The following is a 25,333-nucleotide window of genomic DNA, read 5'->3' as shown; positions in this document are numbered from 1 at the left end:
AAAACCTTTGTCTTATCTCTTAAACAAAAGCCAGAGTTTGCTTTCTATCTTCCTCTGAGACAAGTGTAATTGGAAGAACAGCTCCTTTCCTCTTCCTAGGAAAGCAGAAACATCTTTAATAATAATAATAATAATAATAATAATAATAATAATAATATCATCATCATCTTTATTTATACCCCGCCACCATCTCTCCAATGGGGACTCGGGGTGGCTTACATGAGGCCAAGCCCAACAGCATATTACAATAAAATAAAAACCAAAGCACAAAACAACAGCACAGTGAAATACATAAAATACATAAAACATATGAGTACAGTAAGCAATATAAAAATACAATACAAAATCATTCACAATCACAGTGACAATAAAATACTAAAAACTCAGTGTGAGATAGGAATTGAGCAGTTTATTGAAAATTCTATCCCAGTTATATCCTACCTTGTTCATGTCCAGCATTATTTTTAATTTTAATCTATTACATTTGGCCCGGCCATTGGTTTTAAATGCTTGCGTGTTACTGTTGATTTATTGTTTATTTTTGTTATGTGATTTATATTAATTGTATTGCTTTGATTGTTTTGTTATTGCTTTGTTTATTGATGACCTTATGTAAGCCGCACCGGGTTCCTTGGGGAGATGGTAGTGGGGTACAAATAAATTATTATTATTATTATTATTATTATTAATGTGAGGGAGAATCTCATAAAGAAACGGGGTCGTAAAAAACAGGCCTTTTCTTCCAATAAGCAAGTGGTAAAGATCAGTGAGTACAGAACCCGTACCTTAAAGCTGATTTGGGGGTTTCCCTGTCCTCTTTCTTTTTCATTAGTGATGTACTTGAACTATGGGCCCTTCAGCACTTACGCTCCGGCTTACGATTCCACCTTTGCCAATATCAGCAAGGATGATTCAGATCTGATCTACTCCACTTATGGAGAAGACTCGAACCAAGGCGGTTTTAAGTAAGTATTGAGCAAATGAGCTAGACGTATCTTTGGTTCTTAAATCAGTTGCTCAGCTGATGTTTGCAGAAGCTTGCAGAAGTTTTCTTAACTAGATAAAAAGTAATATCCTATTACTATCAACAGCAATAGTAATGGAGAGGAAAGTTTTGGGTTTTTTTATGTTTGTTTTTTAGTACAGTTGATGGTTGAGAATTCGATTAATATGAGCTCTGGGAATCTCTCCTCTGTTATGACACTTTAGTCAGCTTCTTGACTATAGAGATATGCTGGAACTGTATATATTAACAAGTTATTCCCTCAGGTTAAATAAGTTTTTTATTTTTAAAAAAATCATTCTGTGTCCAGCAAATATGTAAGGTAGTTTCTGAGGATGTAACGCGAGCACCTGCTTGTCTGGTTTTGATGGATTCATTTCAATTAGTGCAGCCTGAGGATGTGGACATGATCCTTGGAGAAGCGAGGGCAACTGCATGCATCCTAGACCCCTGCCCATCCTGGCTGATAAAGGAGGCCAGAGGGGATTTGGCAGAGTAGGTGAAAGTGGTGGTTAATGCCTCTTTATAGTAAGGCAAGATTCCAGCCAGCCTATAAAAGGCTGTAATAAAACTGCTGTTGAAATAAACATCACTGGACACCACTCAATTGAACAACTTTTGACCAGTTTCCAATTTCCCCTTTTTGGACAAAGTCTTGGAACACCTGGTGACTTTGCAATTCCAAGTGTTCTTGAAGGAAACGGATTACCTGGATCCAACACAGTCTGGCTTTAGGCTGCATCATGGAACTGAAACAGCCTTGGTCGCCTTAGTAGATGATCTACGCCGGGAACTGGACAGGGCGAGTGTGTCCATGTTGGTTTTCCTGGATTTCTCAGTGACCGATACCGTAGACCAGGGGTCCTCAAACTAAGGCCCGGGGGCCGGATACGGCCCTCCAAGGTCATTTACCCGGTCATCGCTCGCTAAGATTGAAACGACTTGAAAGCACACAACAACAACAACGCTATCTCAAAAGCAGGCCCACACTTCCCATTGAAATACTAATAAGTTTATATTTGTTAAAATTGTTCATCGTTTTAATTATTGTTTGGTTTTTAAATGTTTTTTGCACTACAAATAAGATATGTGCAGTGTGCATAGGAATTCATTCTTCTTCTTTTTTCAAATTATAATCCGGCCCTCCAACAGTTTGAGGGACTGTAACCTGGCCCTCTGTTTAAAAAGTTTGAGGACCCCTGCCGTAGACCATGGTATCCTTCTGGGATGCCTCACGAAATAGGTCTCAGAGGTGCTGTTTTCCAGTGGCTCCAATCCTTCCTGGAGGGTCATTCCCAGAAGGTGTTGTTGGGGAACACCTGCTTGGCCTCACAGCTATCGACCTGTGAGGTCCCACAGGGTTCAGTACTGTCCCCCATGTTGTTTAACATCTACATGAAGCCACTGGAACTGCTGTCATATGTACGTAGATGTTGTTCAACTCTTATCACTTCTTTCCACCTCCTACTAAGAGGCTGTTCAGGTCCTGAACCAGTGCTTGGCAGCTGTGATGGTCTGGATGAGGACAAACAAATTGAAATTGAATCCAGACAAAACAGCGGTACTCCTGGGCAGTAGCAAGGCCAAACGGGGTATAGGCTACATCCTATATTGGATGGGGGTACACTCCCCCTGAAGAGGCAGGTTCACAGCTTGGGAGATCTCCTGGACTCGCTAAGCCTGGAACCCCAGGATTTGGCGGTGTCCAGGGAAGCATTTGCACAATTAAAACTTATACACCAGCTGTGCCCATACCTTGGGAAGTCAGACTTAGCCACCATGGTCCACGCTCTGGTTACATCCCAAATAGACTACTGCAATGCATTCTGTGTGGGGTTGCCTTTGAATACTGTTCGGAAGCTTCAATTGATCCAACGGCTGGCAGCCAGATTGCTCACCAGAGTGGTGTACAGGGAGCATACAACCCCCGTTACGTCAGCTCCACTGGTTGCCGGTCTGCTACCGATACAAATTCAGAGTGCTGGCTTCAAAGTGCTGGCTTTAGCCTATAAAGCCTTAAATGATTCCGGCCCAGCTTACCTATCCAAACGTATCTCCTCCTATGATCCACCCTGAAGACTAAAATCATTAGGAGAGGCCCTGGACTCAGATTGGCCCTGGAATATGATTTGGATTTTGTGATTTTAACTGATGTTTTAATGTTTATGTTTTTAATTGGGTTGATTTTAATGCAGTTGTTTCTTTACTATATATATATATATATATATACATATACACACACACACACACACACACACGGCATTGAAGTTTGTCTTTGTGAGGGTACCTTGAGTCCTCTTTGGGGTGAGAAGGGTGGGGTACAAGTGTGGTAAATAAATAAAAAGTTGGTGTTGAGAATGGAAAAATCTCAGCTCTTTGCTTAATGAAGCTGGCTGCTCCTGGCATGAAAACTGTGATTTGGCAGCCAGTGAGAGTTTAATTGACAAAGAAATGGCCAAATCCAAAGGGATCTGAGCCAAATGCCCTATCAAAGTTTTTCCACCATTGCCACTCAAGTCGATGGTTTATTGTACATCGCTTAACATGTCATTCTGTTCCTTTGATCCTTAGCATGAATGAATTCTTGGCCAAGTCGCAGGAATACCCTTACATCATGGCTGACAGCTTGCTGGACGTCTTGACTCAAGGAAGGCATTCGCGTTCCCTCAGAGAATTAGAGATGGTGAGACTCTTGTGCAAGTAGGATTTTGAATAATGGCACTGAGGGTGTAATTGTGTGATGGTGAAGAAAAACCTCCCCTTGTTCACTACTGCTTTGTTGGACATCTGAAAATCTGTACATTGAGCCTTGCATTTCACCCATGTGTTTCAGCTTGCTTTAAGTCATACCTCACCTCCTCCTACTTTTATTAGATACTAGCTGTTCCCTGCCATGCATTGCTGTGGCCCAGTCTGTGTATATGTGTTTTGTGTGTTTCCGTATATATGTGATTTTGCACATGCATTGTAATGTAATTTTTTGGTTTATGGCTTTTTAAGTCCCTTCTGCTGTATTTTTCAGTGTTTTTATGAGTGATGGTCACTAATTGGCCTGATAGGTGTATTGTGTTCAAATTTGGTGTCGATTTGTCCAGTGGTTTTTTAGTTATATTAATCTCCCAATCGAACATTACATTTTTATTTATATAGACTAGCTTGAGGACCTGGTAGTGACAGGATTATTTGAAAAAGGCATTGTATGTTCAGTTGGTCATGGGGCTTCTCTGTGCCAAATTTGGTCTCAGTCCATTGTCGGTGGGGGTCACAGTATCGCTGGATGCAGATGAATGACAGCTCCCAAAATCAAGATTCATTCCCACAAACCCCTCATTTGGTCATGGGGCTTCTCTGTGTCAAGTTCGGTTTGATCCAGGTCCCTCATTCATGGGGGTTACAGTGGCCTCTGGAAGTGAGTGAAGGGTACTGCAAGTCCCATCACCCGTGGCAAGTTTGGTCCAGAGTTGGGTTCACAGTCATCTCTGGATGTAGTTGAACTACAACTCCTATAAATCATGGTAAAGCAAGCCTCTTGTTCAGTTGCTAATCAATTTCTGTTTGCTGTATTTGCCATAGGAAAAGGTAGAAAAGGGTTAAGGGAGAGGCGGTGGGTGGGGTCATGCAAATTCCATACCAATGGAAAGAGAAAGGAACCCTGGGATGTCCATTCTGGAGGGAAAAAAACAGAACTTCTAGGATGAAATTGTCTCCAAATGAAAGCCTTCACTTGGGTGGTGGCAGTATGCTGTTTGGGGAGGGCATTGGCAGGGTTTGGCCTGCATGTTCATGGTGCCCGCTATAACTTGCAATGTCCTTGGAAAGGGGGTGCTTTTGGTAGCTCCTGAGCACTGTGGGTTGAAACTGTTTGTGATGGCACAAGGCTGTCTGTGTAAGCGGACACCTCCGACACATACACATTTCATTATGTGTATAGAGTGGTTCTCAACCTGGGGTCCCCAGATGCTTTTGGCCTACAACTCCCAGAAATCCCAGCCAGTTTACCAGCTGTTAGGATTTCTGGGAGTTGAAGGCCAAAAACATCTGGGGACCCCAGGTTGAGAACCACTGAGATAGATATAGATATAGATATTAGCTAAGGTACCCAGAGATGAATTATCCCATTTGAAAATGCATAAGGATGTGGGTAAATTACAACTCCCATCATTGTCTGTCATTGCACCCAAACCGCACCAGTAGTTAGTTGGTCGTGATGGTTATGTTTGCTACCTTTTGTTCATTTCCATCATCGATGGGGCTCACCGTTCTTTGTGGATGTGGGTGAACTATAACTCCCACCATCCTGGTTCATTTCACCCCTCCCAAACTCTGCCAGTACTTAAAGTTGATCTTGGAGGGCCTGCGTGGCAAGTTTGGTCCAGATTCATTGCTGGTGGGAGTCAGAGGTCTCTCTGGATTGTGGGAACCATCTTGGAAAATGCATACAAACCTAAATCCATAGATAGATAGATGGATGGATGGATGGATGGATGGATGCTTTGTTTTATTATATACATAGATATAGACCTAGATATAGATCTCTTAACTTTGTTTGGTCCTTTTTCAGTTACAACCTGTAGAGGAAGCTGAAGACCAGCGGGCAAGGGCTGATGCCTCCAAGGACGTAGAGGTAACACACTTGTAAGGTCAATTTTAGGCAGTGAAAGGGTTGGAAGCAAGCGGGTTACAGTGATGTTTTTCACTAGATCATAAGTACCAAATCTTACACATAACTAGACTAGTTATCTTTTGTTGTGCAGCATTAGAAAGGAATAGCATCTATTTTAATCTTCCTCTTTTTTTGCAATAAAGTTTTGTTAAGGGTATATAATAACAAGGAAAGTGGGTGAACATGGTAAATTGGTTAGGAAAGTGGGAAAAAGAAGAGGAGAGAAGGAAAGAAGAAGAAAATAATTTAAAAATAAAATAAAGAAAAAATATAAAGCTCAAAATAAAATTTTAAAAAAAGTTGGTTACATGCACATAGAGTCCATTCTTTATTTATATTTTCCTATCTCCCTGTGTTTTAAAATTTTATCATTGAATTTGGTCCTGCCCAGTCTAATCCTCTGTGTTTTTACTGTTTTGATTTGATTTTGCTGTGTTGCTTATTATATTGGTTTTGTATTTTATGTTTTGTTTTTGTTGTGCTTTTGTGTTATATTGTGTTTACTGTATTGATGGGTGTGGCCTCATGTAAGCCGCACCGAGTCCCCCTGGGGGAGATGGAGCGGGGTATAAATAAATAATAATAATAATTATTATTATTATTTACAGTTTGACTTCCTACTACATGTTGGTGATGTTGTCCAAAAGTAAATTTATACTATACTTAATGTTGGGGTTTTTTTCCTAGAATTTTCTCCACTGAACCATTCTTAACTGTAGTTTTTGTTCCTAAACGGCACATTTTTATATCGAAAGTTTTCTACTCAGGTTACCTGTAGCCTGATTAGATCAATATTTTAATATTTTCTTTTCTAAGATATTCTTTAACTGTATTGTCGAAGGCTTTCATGGCCGGAATCACTGGGTTGTTGTAGGTTTTTTCGGGTTATATGGCCATGTTCTGGAGGCAATTTTTCTCCTGACGTTTCGCCTGCATCTATGGCAAGCATCCAGACCTCGCTACCTCTGAGGATGCTTGCCATAGATGCAGGCAAAACGTCAGGAAAAAAATTGCCTCCAGAATATGGCCATATAGCCCGAAAAAACCTACAACAACTATTCTTTAACCATTGTTCAGTCTATTTGTAGTTTCCTTCTTTGTTGGTATGTTGTCATTATATTGGTTAATCTTTCCATATTCATCATCTCTGTCCGTATTCAGTTTAACCTTTCTTTCATGGGACAAAAGAAAAATCAGCTTGTCATATTTTTAAAAATCCTTATCTTCTTTACCATTATGTCAGTCAGATGTTCTGAATGTTATTTAGTTAATGCTGATCTCTATCTTTCTATAAAGCTCATATACCTCAAAGCAAGGAATGGACAATTTAACTATTTGTAAGTGATTTCAGTAGTCTGCTGAAGGACAGGGTACAAAGAGTCTAATAAAATACTACACTTGTTTATAGTAACAACTTATCCAATAGTACAGGGTGCGGCAGCATAACTTCCTTTTTAAAAATGTGCGCCGTTCAGTCGGTTGAAGACATAGCAGAGCGCTAGTGGTCTCGTTCGAGAGGCGGGAATGTGACGTTTTGTCCTGACACACTTCAGTTGCCATCATACGTTGGAACAGTGAGGAGCGTGCTTTTGCCGTTGAGGCCTACTTTTCGAGCAGATGTTCTGTGATCGCAACCCAGCGTGCCTTTCGGGTTCGCTTTAATTTAGCCCTATTGGCCCCTGTCTCGGACCGGAAATCAATTGTGACGTGGGTCACTACATTCAGACAAATTGCAAGTGCGACAAGACAAAGAACTGGAGTCCCTCGGCCCATTAGATCATCTGAGAACATGGAGGCAGGGAGAGCTTCAATGTTGCGATCACCACAGCGTTGTGCACGCAAACATGTGCCTGCCCTTGGACTTTCTGATTGTTCTGTGAGGAGAGTTCTTCATGATGATCTTCATTTCCATCCTTACAAGATGGCAATTGTGCTGGAACTTTGTGAACATGACTTTAATTCTCGGAGGAACGCGTGTGAGGTTCTTCTCGAAGTCGTTCCTGAGGACGCTATTGGTTTTTAGCCCATTTTCATTTGTGTGGATCCGTCAACAGACAAAACATGCGCGACTGGGCTGACAACAATCCTCGAGAATTACATCCAAGGCCTTTGCATTCACCTAAAATCACAGTGTGGTGTGCCATTTCCTCAGCTGGAATTATTGGTCCCTGGTTCTTTGAGAAAAATGAAGTCGCAGTGACAGTGAATTCGGACCGGTATGTAAACATGTTACAGGATTTTTTTCCCATGGCTAGATGGGTTGGACTTAGGGGACATTTGGTTCCAACAAGACGGTGCAACTGCACACACTTCAAGAGCATCGATGCCTGTTTTGAGGGAACACTTCCCAGAGCGCCTCAACTCAATTGGGGGGATTTGGAGTGGCTGGCCCCCCTCCAGATTTGGCCCCATGTGATTTTTTTCTATGGGGTTTTTTGAAATCCTGTGTTTGTGTGAACTGTTCAAGGACCCTACAAGATTTGAAGACCAACATCCAGGAAGAAATTGCCAAGATAATGCCTGCTATGCTGGCAAGGGTAATGACAAACGCCAGAAATCGGTTTACTCGGTGTATGGAGAATGGGGGACGTCACCTACCTCATTTGATCTTCAAAACTACGTAAAACAAAACTTTAGGTATGCATCTACATTATAAAAAAAAAGTCCTGATTCATACAATGGGTTTTATTAAGTTTTGAAAAAAAGAAGTTATGCTGCTGCACCCTGTACAAACAAAGGCAGCGAGGAAGAACTTGCACAAGGTACCCATATTCAGATTTTACTTGCAGTGATTAGCAGTTCTGAGTGCAAACCTGTCCCAGTTTGTATTGCAGAAAGAACTTATTTTGACTACATTATCTAATGATGAATACAGGAATTGTAGTCCAGCATCTGGAGGGTCACATAAAATGACATGGTGGGTCGGATTCAGCCCACAGGCCTTTTCACACACATGCTGTAAGGAATCATTGTGGTGCTCAGAAACAACCTCACTGCATTAAGCAACCAATAATATTTATATATCTCCCTTGGCAGAAGGAAAAGGGTTGCAAATTGCAGTTTTGTTAAAAATTATTTTGTCAGAATTAATCGTGCTGGTTTTTAAGCATTTGCTGCCCTCTACAGATTGTGGAAGCAGAAGCTGCCAACAGACTCGACTCCTGTCTCAATAAGGAGAGGCTGACGGCGCTGAGTTCAGTCACCAATTTTGTGATGCCTGTGGAGGAGTTTGACTCCGAAGGTGAGCAGAGCCCACAGGGCAAGCCATCAGATTGGAAAGCCCTTATTGCTGTTCCACCTTCCTGCAACTTGGTTTTTATTATGTAAACAGAAGCAGAAGTCTTCCAGAGAAAACTCGATGAAACCACAAAGTTGCTGAGGGAGCTCCAGGATGCGCAGAATGAACGCCTGAGCACCAAACCCCCTCCGAACATGGTTTGCCTCTTAGGCCCATCTTACAAGGAGATGAATTTGGGTAAGTATAGCTCCCAGGATTGCAACCTGTACTATGGAGTAAAACACATTAAACTCAGTGCAGCTTGCTTCTGAGCATAGGTCTGTACTATAAATCTTGTAATATTTGAAAGGAAAAGGCAATCTTCTATGCTTTCATTCTACAGGTCTTAGTTTAAGAACTATGGGATGGCCTTTTTCATCTTCAAATTAGTTCTTTGTTTCTAATATATGATGCTATCTGTTGGTGCTTTGCTCTAGGACATGTTTCTCCACCTTCCTAATGCGGCGACCCTTTAATACAGTTCCCCATGTTGTGGTGACCCCCAACCATAAAATTATTTTTGTTGCTACTTTATAACTGTAATTTTGCTACTGTTAGGAATCGTAATGTAAATATCTCATATGCAGGATGTATTTTCATTGTTACAGATTTAACATAATTAAATCATAGTAATTAATCACAAAAACAATATGTTTAGACCGCATCACCTCTAGTTTCTTAGATACGGTTATCATTGTTTTATATGGGAAAGCAGATGCCGACTGGTAGATGGTGCATGTTAGAGGGAAACTGATGCCATTTTTGGAAACCCCAGGTAAAATATGTCCAGAAACAAGGCTAATATTCAAGGCAGCAAAATGTGTGTTTCCCAATGTAATGTGGTGTGATGTGTTTCATGCTTTCACTTTACCCTTACTATGACTATGGCGAGTCCTGTCTTGCCTCCATACATAAGCAGAGTGCAGATAAGCCCCATAACAATTATGCTGAATGTCTTGTTGCAACTCTTCCAGCGGAGAGAGTGACCACTAACCTCAAAGAGCTGACGCAGCAAGTGGCTCCGGGTGACATTGTGAGCACGTACGGAATCCGCAAAGCGATGGGCATTTCTATCCCTTTGCCAGAGAACACAGAGCGTTTGGTTGATTTAACAGGTAAGTGCAGTACGAAAAACAGAATGACCATCTGCCGGGAATGCTTTGATTGTGTTTTCCTACATGGCAGAAAGGGATTGGATTGGGTGGTCCTTCTGGTCTTCCAACTCTGTGATTCTAATACCTTTTCAAACCCTTTCCCCCCTTCAGCTGTGGCAGAATCTCCAAAAGCTGTCGTTCTCGTTGGAAATGAATGTGAACCAGTTGCTACATAATTCTTCTTGTCATTTTAAAGGTGGGGTTTTTTTGGTGTGTGTGTAGTTCAATTTGTGTTTCAATTAATGTTCTCTTGGGGCATTCTTTGTATACTTACATGTTAGGGGAGTGTTGTCAAATTTGAATTCTTAATTAAAAAAACTTTAATATCAAATTGCTGTTATTTTACTGGTGAGAAGCTCTGAATGAGTTTTATTTGACACAAGCTTTTGCGGGAAGTGGTCTATTATGAGCAAATGCCAAATAACATGTTCAAATAGAGTCACAAGCTTTTTTCTTTCTTTTTTTACTTTTTGGTAGAGTTATAAGCTGGGTAGATGCAGGGAACGCCGTGGGTGTAGCGTATCTGGATTTCAGGAAGGCCTTCCTTCGATAAGGAAGAACAAGCCCTATGAGGAGCGGCTTAAAGAGCTGGGCATGTTTAGCCTGAAGAAGAGAAGGCTGAGAGGAGACATGATAGCCATGTATAAATATGTGAGAGGAAGTCATAGGGAGGAGGGAGCGAACTTGGTTTCTGCTTCCCTAGAGACTAGGACGCGGAGCAATGGCTTCAAACTACAAGAAAGGAAATTCCATCTGAACATTAGGAAGAACTTCCTGATTGTGAGAGCTGTTCAGCAGTGGAACTCTCTGCCCCAGAGTGTGGTAGAGGCTCCTTCTTTTGAGGCTTTTAAGCAGAGGCTGGATGGCCATCTGTCGGGGGGGGGGGAGTGCTTTGAATGAGATTTTCCTGCTTCTTGGCAGTGGGTTGGACTGGATGGCCTACGAGGTCTCTTCCAACTCTAGGATTATATGAAATGTTTTAAGTGCCACTGAATTAGAATCATAGAGTTGGAAGAGACCTCTTGGGCCATCCAGTCCAAGAAGGTCTGGATGCTATAAAATAATAACAAGCATAAAAAAACATCCTAAATGTTTAATCCATCAAACTCAAGTTTAAAAAAGGGAAGAAATTAACTTAAGACGCATGACCCCCATAAGTACATAATGTGAACAGAAACAGCCTTAAATATTAATTTCCTATTTTTCAGTTTCTGTCATCAATATATACAAGTTATAGGTCACATGAACCCTTTCAAACAAAGCCTTCTCACTTTGCAATTTATTTATTTTTTTTTGAAAAAAAACAACCATGTAACAAATGCACAGTAAAATAAGAACAGAAAGCGATATATATAATAATTCACATCAACTTTGCAGATAGAACAAAAACATACGTTTTATTGTAATACTATCCAGGACTAGTCTCCCTTGCTACTTCCTATTATGTCAAGGCTTTCCTAAAATCGGACCGTGAGACCACCCTAGAAAAGATTTGTTCCTGTCATGAAACACAGGCATCTATGCCTCCAGGTATAGGTTAATTACATAGTAATTATAACAAACACAACAGGAATGCATCCAGGGCAAAGCATATTGAAAACAAACTTTGAACGTACTCTAAAGGACGTTTTTTAGAAAGCTACAAATCACAGCCCTCAAATGTGGGGAAAGTCTTGGAAGTGATGCCATTAGCTGGATTTCAGAGCAAAGGTTTGTAAGTGCTAGCGCTGCTCCGTTACGTTTGTAGACATTTGCTCAAGGTAAAGGTAAAGGTTTTCCTCTGACATGAAGTCCAGTCATGTCCGACACTGGGGTGTGGTGCTCATCTCCATTTCTAAGCTGAAGAGCCGGCGTTGTCCGTAGACACCTCCACGGGCATGTGGCCGGCATGACTGCAAAGAGCGCCATTAAAGTAAAATACAACCAATGAGTGGAAATGAAATTGAGGCTTCAGGATACAGAGTACTTTGATGCAAGGCAAATTGGGGTTTTTTTTCTTCCCATAAAATCCACCATGTTTGACTACACAGAGAAGCCATTGGACAATTTCAACAGAAAGGAGGAAAACATGAAAATGAACAAAATCTGCGTACTAGTATTTTTTTAAAAATTAAAATTAGGACAGAAAATAAAGAACAACACTCTGAAAACAGGGGAATTTAAGACAGGCAGGAAACACTCAGGGCCAGCTAACACTTCCTAACAAAGGATTCCCCCAAGCAGGAATCAGCCAGGCCTTGAAGCTGCAAGGCCATTCAATGCTAATCTAGGTGATTAATTGGAAATTCCCACATGCCCCCAACAGACAAGAGTTCTTTCTCCCACCCTGGACCTTCCACAGATACATAAACCTCCCTTTCAGACCTTGCAACCTCTTCTTTTCTCCCCTCAGCCACTTAGTAATCCACAAGAACGAAGACATGATCCGTGGCCTTATCATTATTACACCGTTTCCTCGAAACCATGCCGCAACAAGAGCAAAACCCTCATATAGTGCCAAGGCAATAAGGATATTGGGAAGGGAGAGGCTGACTACCCACAAAAGATTACTACTACCACATCAGCTCTAGAGTATTAAATATGGTTTTCTGTGAGCAAGCAGATGATGACTACTGGATGGCATATGTTCTGTATTAGAAGCTAGAGCTGATGTAGTCTATTCAATGCAATTTTATGAATCAGCACCCCAAATGATCAAACCAAATCTAAAGTTTTGTTGAAGGCTTTCATGGCCGGAATCACTGGGTTGTGTTTTTTCCATGGTGTATGGCCATGTTCCAGAAGCATTCTCTCCTGACGTTTTGCCTGCATCTATGGCAGGCATCCTCAGAGGCTGTGAGGAATGTGTCCAGAGGAGAGCGACTAAAATGATAAAAGGTCTGGAGAACAAGCCCTATGAGGAGCGGCTTAACGAGCTGGGCATGTTTAGCCTGAAGAAGAGAAGGCTGAGAGGGGATATAATAGCTATGCATAAATATGTGAGAGGAAGCCACAGGGAGGAGGGAGCAAGCTTGTTTTCTGCTTCCCTGGAGACTAGGACGCGGAACAATGGCTTCAAACTACAAGAGAGGAGATTCCATCTGAACATGAGGAAGAACTTCCTTACTGTGAGAGCCGTTCAGCAGTGGAACTCTCTGCCCCGGAGTGTGGTGGAGGCTCCTTCTTTGGAAGCTTTTAAACAGAGGCTGGATGGCCATCTGTCAGGGGTGCTTTGAATGCAATATTCCTGCTTCTTGGCAGGGGGTTGGACTGGATGGCCCATGAGGTCTCTTCCAACTTTTGATTCTATGATTCTATGATTCTATGACATGGCCATACAGCCTGGAAGAAACACAACAACCCAAATCTAAAGTTGACCAAAACCCGATTCGTAACCCTTTTGGTACTAATGTTGGAGAGTGGTCCCTGATCAAAGTGGTCCCTGGTCAAAAAAAGGTTGGGGACCACTGATTTAGAGGAACATAACAAGAAAGGTCTCTGCTCCAGGAGAGTTGGAAAAAGACACTGAAAACTGCATGACGTCTTTGTCCAAGTGCCACCAAACACTTTGGGATTGTACATCACCCAGTGCTCCAAGCTGGTATGGAAAGCCAAGGTCCTATTCCTTTAGTGTATGACGGTTCAATGAAAAGTAATGCCTCCACCTTCGTAACTCCTCAACAGATGGTAGAACTGGTATGCGGCAGGTACTGGCTTGTTCAGTAGACTCTCATCTACAGTTCCATTTTGCCGGGAAGCCGTAGCATTGAACGGTTGTGTTGTTAAAGTGTGAAGTATGGAACCCTGGGCAGATGGTCGGTCAATGTGACTTAAGCAACGTGTAGTCATTGAATTCTTGACAGCAGAAGGTGTCACCTCAACATCTTTAAACTTACTCGCCCAGTGACGCACAGTACTCACATCAACATAATCCAAATAAACAGCTTGCATTCTCTGATGAATTTCCTTCTGTTGTCAAGAATTCAATGACTGCACATTGCTTAAGTCGCATTGACTGACCATCTGCGCAGGGTTCCATACTTTGCACTTTAAGAACACAATTGTTCAATGCTAAGGCTTCCTGGCAAAATGGAACTGTAGAGGAGAGTCTACTGAACAAGCCACTACCTGCCGCATACCAGTACTGCCATCTGTTGAGGAGTTATGAAAGTGGAGGCATTATATTGTCGAAGGCTTTCATGGCCGGAATCACTGGGTTGTTGTAGGTTTTTTCGAGCTATATGGCCATGTTCTAGAGGCATTATCTCCTGACGTTTTGCCTGCATCTATGGCAAGCATCCTCAGAGGTAGTGAGACCTCACTACCTCTGAGGATGCTTGCCATAGATGCAGGCAAAACGTCAGGAGAGAATCCCAACATGGCCATATAACCCAAAAAAACCTACAACAACCCAGTGGAGGCATTACTTTTCATTCAACTTCCGTAGCTATAGCTGCCTGCACTTTATATAAGATGTTCCTCAAACAGAGTTGCCCAGGAAAAGAATCTGAATTTAAATGAACACACACACAATGCCGATATTTCACACACTGCTGTAGCATGGGAAAAGGGCACTTTGAGAAGAGCAAATAATGACAGTACAAGAAGAAGGGAAACGAGGAAACACTATCCAAATTAAAAGCACATTCAAGAGCCGACATCGCAAATGCTCCAAAGCCCAGGGAAGAAAACTCCCCAAATTAAAACATGCATCAAATTGGTGAAGCTCCATCCTTGCACCATTTCTTGAAGAAGCAGTAAAAGTAAAGATTGAAGATGCAGAGTGAAAATCCTGGGTTGTAGGAACTACTGGCAGTGCAACGCTTCCGGTATTAAAAGTGGCTTCTAGGCAGAGATCCAGTACAGAATTCAGAGATGCACATATGCTCATTGGTAGAGCATACACATCTAATGCGCAGAATGTCCCAAATTCCATCTCCAGTTATATTAAAAATATATATAGATATTTCTCCTTGCAGCATTTCCAGTCCTGTTTTACACTTAAGGCAGTGCAGTTCAGTATATAGTCAAATCTCTCTGACAAGTGCAATACTGTGACTAGATCTGACCATGGATGAGGCAGTAGAACACGTTAACAAGGCAATCTGTTCAAATGAGAATCCGTGAAAGAAAAACACAAAAAGGCGCCTCTCCGAGTCTCGCATTTCTCTGGATGGGATTGTTTTCAAACTCTTCGAAACAGCCTCCTGTGCCTCTCCCTCTCACTGCAAAGCAGTGCCTCCATCAGGTAATTCACAAACATTTGGAATAAGCTCCTTTACATACAGAGGCAAGATCTTCGGGCTTCACAGGAGGGAAGCTGTTGTTTTCTTAAACAACAAGGACAACAACCCCAGCAAGACTTCTCAGAAAGCTGTTGGTTTAGATCAAAGCGCCTGGGATTTGGCTGTATCAGTGCACACGAAGTAGGTCAACAATTCTCCCTTTCCCTTGACGTTAATGAGTCCCCGGCACTCGCAGGCATAGCCCAAGCTCTCGAGGATTTTGCAGGTCTCTTCTGTAACCTGTAAGAAGGAAGGGGTGCAGAGAAACAACACAGGATATTTGGAATAAGGGCTTGGTTTTATCAGTGAGATATCCTACTTCTCAACTATGGCACTTATTATTAATAATAATAATGCAGACAGACTACAAGCAGAGGCATAACACCGTTGCTCAGATGATTAATTGGAACTTGTGCCACAAATCCCATCTGCCTGCGACAAAGAACTGGTGGGATCACAAACCTGAAAAACGTTCCAGAAAATGAACACATCAATCTACTCTAGGACTTCCGAATTCAGACAGACAGAGTTTTGGAGCACAGTACTCCTGACCTCACAATCATGTTAAAAAACCAAGTATGGATTGTCGATGTTGCAATCCCAGGCGATAGCAAGATTGAAGAGAAACAACTGGAAAAGCTTACACGATATGAGGATTTAAAGATGGAACTACAGTGTGCCGATCACCACTGGGACCACCTTTATTGGTGTCCCAGTGGTGATTGGCACACTGGGTGCAGTGCCTAAAGCCCTTGGTCTGCACTTAAACACAATCGGTGCTGACAAAATTACCCTCTGCCAGCTGCAAAAGGCCACCTTACTGGGATCTGCATGCATTATTCGCCGATACATCACACAGTGTCCGATGTGTGATCCAATACAACGGCCAGCAGAGTGTCTGCTGTGGACTCATCTTGATGTGTTTCAAATAATAATAATAATAACAACAACAACAACACACAGTCCTAGAAGCCTGGGAAGTGTTCAACTTGTGATTTTTTGATATAAAATCCAGTATATAGATCTTGTTTGCTGTGACATACTGTGCTTTAGTGTCAATAAAATAATAATAATAATAATAATAATAATAATAATAATAATAATAATAATAACTGCAGAGACTCTGGCACAAGCCAGTAAAGCTGGTCCCAGTGGTGATCGGTACACTGGGTGCAGTGCCTAAAGACCTTGGCAAATTATTGGCAATTACCATCTGTCAGCTGCAAAAGGCCACCCTACTCGGATCTGCACACATTATTCACTTGGCCTGCACTTAAACACAATCGGCGCTGACAAGACTACCATCTGCCAGCTGCAGAAGGCCACCTTACTAGGATCTGCACGCATTATTCACCGATACATCACACAGTCCTAGACACTTGGGAAGTATCCACGTGTGATCCAATACAACAGCCAGCAGAGTTATCTTGTTTGATGTGGACTCATCTTGTTGTGTTTCTAATAATAATAATAATCTTTATATCCCGCCACCATCAACCCGAAAGGACTCGGGGCGGCTCACAAGGCACTCCAGGCACATATGACATACAACAGGTAAAAAGAATACAAAAGTATAAAACAAGTCACATAAAATTATAACAACAACCCCCGTCAACACATGTAGCATAAAATCAAAATAATACAATTTTAAAATAAAGGTAGATAAAATGAACTGTCGTCAATTCAGAAGGTGCCAAGTGTCAGCTTCATATGGGTCCATTCAGCCTACTCAAGGTCAAAGGCCCGTCTGAACATCCATGTTTTCAGGTTGGAGTGGAAGGATTGAAGGGTGGGGCCTAATCTATTCTCTTTTGGGAGGGTATTCCAGAGCCAGGAGGCACCACAGAGAAGGCCCCGTCTCTCGTCCCTCGGATTTGAACCTGTCGATCTCAGAGCCCATGCCAGTTCATAGAAAGAGATGCAGTCTTGAAGATAGGTTGGACCTGAAGTGTATCGGGCTTCATAGGTAATAATCTGCACCCAGGGGCGAAGTAAGCGGTCCATTACGCGAAGTAAGCGGTCGCAGAACACTTTTTCTGCCAGGGGCACAGAGACGCCTCTGTAAATGCCCCTCGATTGCCACTTGAGGAGCGCCCCCTCAGCTCACAACAGCCCTCGCAGTCCGGGGGGAGCCTCGGCTTTCTTGCCTCGCTGCCGGGCGATCCTCTTCCCGAAGGGGCCGGGCCCTTGAGCCTCGCCTAGCCCCTCTCGTTCCTGCTCCACCCGGCCACCGGGTGCGTGAGCAGAGCCGGCGCTCAATCGTTCTCTGCGTTCGATCCCTTTCCCATGACCGGCTCCCTTTCCTGATCCCCCGGCGCTCCACCCGCCTCCTCTCCCCAATCCGCAGGTGGGCCAAGGGGCGGAGCCACCGCGCCTGGCCCGTTTACAGCAAGTTCTGTAGCTTAGCGGGTTTAACCTGCTGCACCACCATGGGCCCATTGTCCCTGATATACTGCAAAGAAATGCCAGTCACCTACATGTGGCAGTTTTGCATTATAACTGTAGAAACTTCTTTTTAGAAACCAAATAGTTCAAAAAATTTTTAAATTACCTGGATTTTCCCCAGTTCTCCAGTACTCTCCATTCTGCTGGCAACATTGACAGTGTTTCCCCAGATATCATACTGAGGTTTGCGAGCACCAATGACACCAGCGACCACAGGCCCATGGTTTATACCTGGATGAACAAGAAGAGGAAGAAAGCCTAAGTGTTTGGAAGCCACTGTTCACCAGATTATGTATGGAGTAATAGCAGGAGATGACCTATCTGTATGTGATACGGAGCAGGAGAGACACATGGACCTATTTTCCTTCAGCTGGGCCCACAGCAATAACATCCTTCTCAGGGATTTCCTGAAGACCCCCAGAAGACCCATGTGAGTGGTTATTATAGAAAAATAGCTGAAAGTAACTGGACATGTCTCTAGTACTTCCTCTATATGGAAAAGGACATCTTGAGAGAAGTTCCACACTGAAAGGTTAGGTTTGCAAGGACTGTACCAGAAGACTTCTGCAGCTACATCTTGGAGATACATCTCCAGATGTGGACTTCCGACAATTCTTTGAAAACTCTTTGTGTGATGTTGCTATAAAATCCCTCCCTTTAGAGCAGTGTTTCTCAACCTTCCTAATGCCGCGACCCCTTAATACAGTTCCTCAAGTTGTGGTGACCCCAAACCATAACATTATTTTCATTTATATTTCTTAATTTTGCTATTGTTATAAATTGTAATGTAAATATCTGATATGCAGGATATATTTTCATTCACTGGACCAAATTGGGCGCAAATTTGAATACTGGTGGGGTTGGGGATTGATTTTTGTCATTTGGGAGTTGCAGTTGCCAGGATTTATAGTTCACCTACAATCAAAGAGCATTCTTAGCTCCACCAGTGATGGAATTGAACCAAATTTGGCACACAGAATTCCCATGACCAGTAGAAAATACTGGAAGGGTTCGGTGGGCATTGACCTTGAGTTTTGGAGTTGTAGTTTACCTACATCCAGAGAGCACTGTGGACTCAAACAATGATGGATCTGGACCAAACTTGGCACAAATACTCAATATGCCCACACTGGTGGAGTCTGGGGAAAATAGATCTCAGCAACTACAACATTTGGGAGTTGTAGTTGCTGAGATTTATACTTCACCTACAATCAAAGAGCATTCTGAACCCCACCAATGATAGAACTGGGCCAAACTTCCTACACAGAACCCTCATGACCAACAGAAAATACTGTGGTTTCTGATGGTCTTTGGCGACCCCTTTGACACCCCCCCTCATGGTCCTTCCAAGGGTCCCGACCCCCAGGTTGAGAAACGCTGCTTCAGATCTAGCTTTGTGTAAATTCTACAAAACAGAATTGTGTTGGAGGAACTAGAGATCCCCGGAGAGGCATTCTCTCTAGCAACATTAGGTGCTCTGACATGACTGGAGGAAGCTGATATAGAGAATCCTAGAAAGAACATTTTAACTCAAATTAGTCAATAACCAAATCTACCAAAGTCAAAACTGCAAATGGGAAAAGACCAGCTTACCAACTCGGAGCCGGAAATTGTTGAACGAATGCCTGTTGATGCCATCCAGTTTCGTCATCAACGCCATGGCAAATTCCACCATGATGCCAATTTGAGCGTGTTGCCTTTCTTGATCCTACAAACACAACATGGAAGGGAAGTATTAAGGAAACCATAGCATTATGGAATTACAGAAACATTCAGCTACTTTTTGCACCACAGGATTATAGGGGGAAAATTGAACAAATCAAAGTAGCCAATCTCTAGGTACATGGCAAGACCCAGACAAACATCCCAGTGACCAGCAAACTTACCAGATTATTCTCTTGTCCTGGTGAAACACAGAGCCCAGAGGCAGCCATGTATGTACTCCCAATTGTTTTTATTTTTTCAACACCACTGAATTTAGGTTTCAGCAGGAGCTGTTTGGAAATGGGGTAAAAATGTTATTCACACCATACTGTTGCTCTGCGACTTTTATATCTTACTAGCTAAACCCAACCAAGCCTCAATTTGGCTCCGTCTGATATGAAATGAATGAGTAAATAAATCAAAGAGCGTTCTCTCTTTGATTTATTGTTGCGAACGTAGATTCACCAAGAAAATACATCATTCAGTTCAATACCCTGCCTTGCATTGCTGTGTCTATGTGGAATGAAAGGAAAAGAAAGAAAAAGGGGTTTTTTTATTGTAAAGCTAGTGGATCAACTATATTTATGGTTTGTCTATTTTCTGCATAAACCTAAGGATCTAATGGTTTACCAACTCTGGAGCATGCGACATATAAGTAAATTGTAGAAAGCAATTGTTTTCTAAATTCAAACTGCACACTTGCAAAGATTTCCCCTGTGCTATTATTTATAGTCATAGTGAACACAAGGTGCATTGGAAATTGAAATTGTTTGTACTCAAATGCCATGTCAATCGGTATGAGTGGTTTGCCAGTAGGAACCAATCATACCTCAGCTTTCATTTCTTATATTGTTAAGGATGCCATCAAACTGGCTAGAGGGAAGATACAGAGGGATCCCCCATGCCCAACGACTTTGCATTTGTGGCACAGGGGAAATAGAAGACCTAACACACTATTTGCTACGTTGCCCCTTGTACAATGACCCTAGGAAAAATCTCCTAGGATCACTCTTGGAAGAAAGGGCATCATGGCAACAATCTGCGGTGATCTGCGACTTGCTAGCAGATCATTCTAAAAATATAACACTAAAGGTTGCCAAATTCGCAATCGCAGCCCAAAAGATCAGAGCCAAAGTAGCAAAATCCATACTGGGGGTCAGAAATGGAAACGGTTTGGAATGACACAAAGCAGACACTGTTATTGTCATGTTTCTGCTTTCATGATTTTAAAGAACTTATTTTAGTTTTAATTCTTGTTACATTTTAAGGTTTATATTGGAAAGTGTTTATAAAGTTAGTGTATTACTGATGTCATGGCCTATGGCTAGTACGATAAACAATTCATTCATTCATATTGTTAAGGTGAAATGACAACTGCCATGTGATTTATTGGTTTTTCTTATACTGCTGAGGTAAAAGGAAAGCTGCATTGTGATTAGTTGTTATTTCTTCTTCTGCTGAGGTAAAACGAAAGCTGGTCTGTGATAGGTTGTTATTTCTTTTACTACTGAGGTAAAAGGAAAGCTTTACAGTGATTGGTTGCTAGAGCTTGGTTTTAATTTCTTAAACTGCTGAGGTAAAATGAAAGCTAGGCTGTGAGTGGTTGCATTGGGCAACACAGATTCCACTTTGTCTATATTTATTTATTTATTGCATTTGTATACTGCCTTTCTTAGCCCAGAGGCGACTCAAGGTGGTTTTAATCTAAATACATGCATATATTCGAATGCAATGTTGGGTCGAAATTTCATTTTACTATAAAAACATGCATGTATTGGAATGCAACGTTGTGTCAAAATGTCAAGTCAGGCTAAGATTTTGTATATAAAGAATAGAGTCCAGGTTTTCCACCAAAAAAAAAAAAAAGATAATGTAGAGGAAGGGCTTCTGGAAATCTTCAAACAGAGCTGACTTTCCCAGCAAATTTCGTAATTTCTATAGCTACCCAAGTACAAAACAGAAAGGAAATATCATAAGATTTAATCCATTCTACTGAGTCCAGAAGCTACACAATAATAATAATAAAAACAACTTTCAATGTCTTTCACTTCTATCTGCACCTGGCCTCCATCCTCTTGTCGCTACATGCTTTTAAATCTTTGGCTGATGAAGAAATGTGTGTTTCAAAAACCTGAACAAAGAGTTTTGTGTTTTTAACTGGTCTAACAAAGGCAATGTCGCAATATAGGCTTTGGAATCAGGTTAATTTCTATAGAATTTGCACAATATGGGAAGAGTTTCCTTCACTCTACTGCAAGATCCAAAGTACAAAGCCTCCCAAAACTAAACCAACACAAGCTGAGAAATACCTCATCGAAGTCGGCAATGATTTCGTTGAGAAGCCGAAGGCACTCCAGGCCTTCTTTGTTGACGTCACATTCGGTGTAGAATACTTTGAAGTCGGGGACTGATGCAAACATCACACACACACAGTCGTAGGACTGGTGGTACCAATCCTGCAGAAAATGCAAGAAGACTTTCATAATATTGCTCCTCAGAACCATTCCTTTTCCTTTAACACAACCTCATGCAATTTAGGAGGATACCAACAGATACTAAAACCACATACATTCAAATTTCTTCACATATGGCATGCAAGGAGAACATTTTGGTCAGAAGACTGTAATATATGTTGGGATTCAACCCCACTCTGCCCAAGTCTCCAGTCCTCAATGAGGAAGAGTTTAGTTAGCTTAGTATAGACTAAGAGTTTCCCTGTATGACAGCTGGGAATGTATGAGGGTTGAATGAAAAGTAATGCCCCCACCGTAACTCCTCAACAGATGGCAGTACTGGTATTTGGTAGGTACTGGCTTGTTCAGTAGACTCTCCTCTACAGTTCCATTTGGCGGGAAGCCTTAGCATTGAATGCCTGTGTTGTTAAAGTGTGAAGTATGGAACCCTGCGTAGACCGTTGGTCAATGCGACTTAAGCAACGTGCAGTCATTGAATTCTTGACAGCAGAAGGTGTCACCAGTAAGGAGATCTATCAGAGAATGCAAGCTGTTTATGGTGATTGTGTTGATGTGAGTACTGTGCGTCATTGGGCAAGAAAGTTTAAAAATTTTGAGGTGGGATCATCTGACTTGCGTGACAAACAAAGAGTTGGACGTCCTGTGACAGCAACCACTGAGTTTCACAAGCAAAAGGTTGACAGATTGATCCAGGATGATTGTCGTATCACCCAGAGAGAAATTTCAAGCATAATTGGCATTTCACAAGAACATATGGGTCATGTTATTGCTTTGCTTGGCTATCAGAAGATCTGTGCACGATGGGTACCCAGGATGCTAATGGTTGAAATGAAAGTGCACAGGCTTGAAACTTCAGAGAGTGGATCTCACCACTGTATGACATCCTCCATACAGTCCAGATTTAGCACTGTGTGACTTCATCTGTTCCTGATAATGAAAGAAGATCTGCGGGGACATCATTATGCTTCTGATGAAGACATTGAGAGAACTGTGAGATGCTAGTTTCGGAAACAGAGTGTTGACTTGTTCCGTGACAGCTTCAGAAAACTTGTTCATCACTGACAGAAATGTATCCAATTGTCTGGTGATTATGTTGAAAAGTGAATAGTGGTAGTTAAAGAGCACATTCTAAGGATTATTTATGCATTTGATTTATTAAAATATTCCCATCCAAACCCAAGTAACAAAGGTGGAGGCATTACTTTTCATTCAACCCTCATATCTTTTTGTTCTCTTCTCACTATTTCTGCTCTCATTCTGATGGTTGTTTAAAATGGATACTTTTCTACTGCAAGCTTTTTCTGCCTTCTTACACTTTAGTATGGAGAGTATGCGCTGTGTGCTTTGAGTATAAACTAAAATAATGTTATGGTTGGGGGTCACCACAACATGAGGAACTACATTAAGGGGTCGCAGCATTAGGAAGGTTGAGAATCACTGGCTTATCCTGGTCATTTAAGGAAGAAGCACTGAACATGGCCTTTTTGAATGACTTTCCCCTCTCCATGAAAGAACCCTCATTTATCCAAAAATCCATACTTTTTGATCCTTAAACCTACCCTCGACTTATACGTGAGACTGACTTATACACGAGTATATATGCTACATGGCAATCTACACTTATCTGCTATTAGTAGTTTGGATCCTAGTGCTTTGGCTTCATAATGGTTGCTTTTCAGTGTCCTGAGAGTTGAGAGAGGTGAAGAACAGCCCCATAATGTGGTCTCTTAAAAAACCAGAATGCAAACACTTCCCAAGGAACAAATGCAGTGCAATGATGTCGTTGTAATTCTTCCGCACCTCGTTTAACTTGTTGTCCCCAATAAAGTGGGCAGCGACATGGGCCGGAAGGACGTTTTCCAGCAGCAGCCTGTTGACGTTCTCCATGGTTTCAAAAGACTCGTGCTCTTTTTTAAATTTATTCTTCTGGAGGCAGTCCAGCCGACAGTAATAGTCTATCTGCAACCAAGCAAAGGAGTCATGAAATGCACCTATGTCATAAACAACCACTTAGTTTCCATGTTGCAGTTATAAATACAATCAAGGAAGCAATGATGAAATGAGGATAAGTTTTTTTTTTCATGTCAGGAGCAACTTGAGAAACTGCAAGTTGATTCTGGTGTGAGTGAATTGCCTGTCTGCAAGCATGTTGCCCAGGATGTTTTGATGGTTTACCATCCTTGTGGGAGGCTTCTCTCATGTCAGGGAGCGGTCAACCCTCCTGTTTAAGGAGCTCCATTGGCTGCCATTCATGTTCCGGTCCCAATTCAAGGTGCAGGTGCTTACCTACAAAGCCCTAAACTGTTTGGGACCCGCCTACCTGCGTGACCGCATCACTGTATACGAACTCACGTGATCTCTTCGATCATCTGGAGAGGCCCTGCTCGCGCTCCCGCCTCCATCGCAAGCACGATTGGCGGGGACGAGGGACAGGGCCTTCTCGGTGGTGGCCCCTCGACTCTGGAACTCACTCCCCAGGGACATCAGACATGCTCCAACATTGGCAGCCTTTAGGAGGAGCCTGAAAATGTGGTTGTTCTAGTGTGCCTTCCCAGATTAAGGAAATTCCCAGCAATATGTCCCTTAACATGTTATTATAATATTATAATCATTTATAATATTGTAATGTAATGCAATATAATACTACTAATAATAATATGATATTATAATTATATATTTATATTACATGTAATATTACTAATAATATTACAGTATAATTGATATAGTGCAATATAGCAATATTTAAAACGGATATTGTACTATGTTAATAATATATTGTATGTAAGCCGCTCTGAGTCCCCTTCGGGGTGAGAAGGGCGGCATATAAATGTCGTAAATAAATAAATAAAAAATAAATAAATAAATAAATAAATAACTTTAGTAGTGATTTAGGATTGTCTGCATGCCCTATCCCTCTCCAAAATTTCTATCCTGTTTATATGTCACCTGGTCACGCCCAGCATTATTTTTTTTTAATTTAATTAGTACATCTGGCCCTGTCATAGGTTTTTAAACGTCGTTGTGTTATTGTTAATGTTTATTACTATTTTCTGTTTATGGGTTTATTCATTGTTGTATTACTGTTGCTATGTTTTATTGTTGTATTGTGGGCTACAAATAAAGTTTAATAATAATAATAATAATAATAATAATAATAATAATAATAAATCTATATAAATAAAAATGTAATGTTCGTTTGTGGGATTCACACAACTCAAAAACCATTGGATGAATTGACACCAAATTTGGACACAAGACACCTAAGAACTCAATGTATGTCCTTCACTCAAAAAATTGATTTTGTCATTTGGGAGTTGTAGTTGCTGAGATTTATAGTTCACCAACAACC

General features: G+C 41.7%; 2 protein-coding genes across 4 annotated transcripts in view; one reads left to right on the top strand and one right to left on the bottom strand.

The window, feature by feature from the left end:
* Positions 1-10,428, top strand: part of BRD7 (bromodomain containing 7) — a 31,943-nt gene extending 21,515 nt beyond the window's left edge. The window contains exons 11-17 of the mRNA XM_067471111.1: positions 833-965; positions 3,575-3,686; positions 5,565-5,627; positions 8,793-8,907; positions 8,998-9,141; positions 9,918-10,058; positions 10,209-10,428. Of these exons, the coding sequence (XP_067327212.1) occupies positions 833-965; positions 3,575-3,686; positions 5,565-5,627; positions 8,793-8,907; positions 8,998-9,141; positions 9,918-10,058; positions 10,209-10,273 (773 nt within the window). The 3' untranslated portion in view covers positions 10,274-10,428. The remainder of the gene's footprint in view (positions 1-832; positions 966-3,574; positions 3,687-5,564; positions 5,628-8,792; positions 8,908-8,997; positions 9,142-9,917; positions 10,059-10,208) is intronic.
* Positions 10,429-14,684: 4,256 nt separating this feature from the next.
* Positions 14,685-25,333, bottom strand: part of ADCY7 (adenylate cyclase 7) — a 138,698-nt gene continuing 128,049 nt past the window's right edge. For all 3 annotated transcript variants that reach the window (XM_067471109.1, XM_067471110.1, XM_060788147.2), the window contains 6 exons: positions 23,785-23,943; positions 21,820-21,966; positions 19,693-19,800; positions 19,400-19,514; positions 17,913-18,037; positions 14,685-15,601 (listed from right to left, as the gene is read on the bottom strand). In XM_067471109.1, the coding sequence (XP_067327210.1) occupies positions 15,464-15,601; positions 17,913-18,037; positions 19,400-19,514; positions 19,693-19,800; positions 21,820-21,966; positions 23,785-23,943 (792 nt within the window). In that variant the 3' untranslated portion in view covers positions 14,685-15,463. The remainder of the gene's footprint in view (positions 15,602-17,912; positions 18,038-19,399; positions 19,515-19,692; positions 19,801-21,819; positions 21,967-23,784; positions 23,944-25,333) is intronic.

Source organism: Anolis sagrei, chromosome 8 (assembly GCF_037176765.1).
Source record: "Anolis sagrei isolate rAnoSag1 chromosome 8, rAnoSag1.mat, whole genome shotgun sequence".
Taxonomy (NCBI): domain Eukaryota; kingdom Metazoa; phylum Chordata; class Lepidosauria; order Squamata; family Dactyloidae; genus Anolis; species Anolis sagrei.
This window is presented reverse-complemented; position numbering and strand designations above follow the sequence as displayed.